Source organism: Buceros rhinoceros, unplaced genomic scaffold (genome assembly GCF_000710305.1).
Source record: "Buceros rhinoceros silvestris isolate BGI_N320 unplaced genomic scaffold, ASM71030v1 scaffold7108, whole genome shotgun sequence".
In the NCBI taxonomy this organism is placed as follows: domain Eukaryota; kingdom Metazoa; phylum Chordata; class Aves; order Bucerotiformes; family Bucerotidae; genus Buceros; species Buceros rhinoceros.
Genome location: NW_010427376.1, coordinates 6133 through 7056, shown reverse-complemented (window position 1 = coordinate 7056; position 924 = coordinate 6133). Strand labels below are relative to the sequence as shown.

General features: G+C 44.2%; 1 protein-coding gene across 1 annotated transcript in view; it reads right to left on the bottom strand.

The window, feature by feature from the left end:
• FAM13A (family with sequence similarity 13, member A) overlaps positions 1-924 on the bottom strand; it is a 40447-nt gene that overhangs the window by 38943 nt on the left and 580 nt on the right. The window contains exon 2 of the mRNA XM_010141859.1: positions 7-38. Within this exon, the coding sequence (XP_010140161.1) occupies positions 7-38 (32 nt within the window). The remainder of the gene's footprint in view (positions 1-6; positions 39-924) is intronic.

The following is a 924-nucleotide window of genomic DNA, read 5'->3' as shown; positions in this document are numbered from 1 at the left end:
CAGGAATGTTACTATCCGCTTGCGATACATGGGTGCTGTGTGAAAGACAAAAAGAGGAGAAAGTTAGATCCAATTACCACAGTAAAGTCTTAAAAACCCTTGTTTGCAGCGCTAAGATTTCAAGGTCTGAGCTGACTCAACAATTGCATGTGCATGCACACTTTTTCCTCTTAAGGAATTTTCACTTCCACAGTGAGGGGTGCATTTTGACAATGCCCGTATCCTCAAGAAATAATTTCCCTGTCATTCCCTTGCAGTAGGTCTAATGGAAACTATTTCAACCTCATAATGTTGCAGATTTTTTTTTCCTGTTTGTTTTCTTCTGAGCTTTCTGCTGCTGCAGGTTGTTCCAGCCTCACCATTAAAGTCCTTGCCTTTTGAGGCCAACTTGAAAATACATACACTGTGAAAGGGGGCAATACTTAAGAATCTTTAAACATTAATGGAAGACAGGCTTTGTACAGTTCTCCTGCTGCTGCCCTCTCTGATATTCATGTTCTTTGCTTCATATCTTAAAAAGTAAAATGTATGCTCTCTTCTTTCCCTTCTCTCTCAGTTCTGAGGCTCAGGAAGAGCTGACACAACTGTAGGTGTCATTGCTTGCTGTTCAAAGCCCTTCTGAACAAGCTGACATGCCACCTCGCACAGCTGTCACTCCTTTCCTCCCTCTGCCAAGATGAGTTCCATCCTGCCCCCTCTTCCCCCACGCTGACTTGGCTCTGCAGATAAGGTGACAAGTTTTGCCTATTCATCCCTCCTCTGATCTTCATTAAGTCAAATAAGTTACAAACCTTATTTTGATTTATCCCCGTACCAGCAGAGGAATTAGCAGTACAACTGGCTGATCTATCCCCAAAAAATGGCACTGCGTGGCCAGGGTACAGGCCAGGCTGGACGCAAGATGGGCTTCCTGCCAAAACAGCC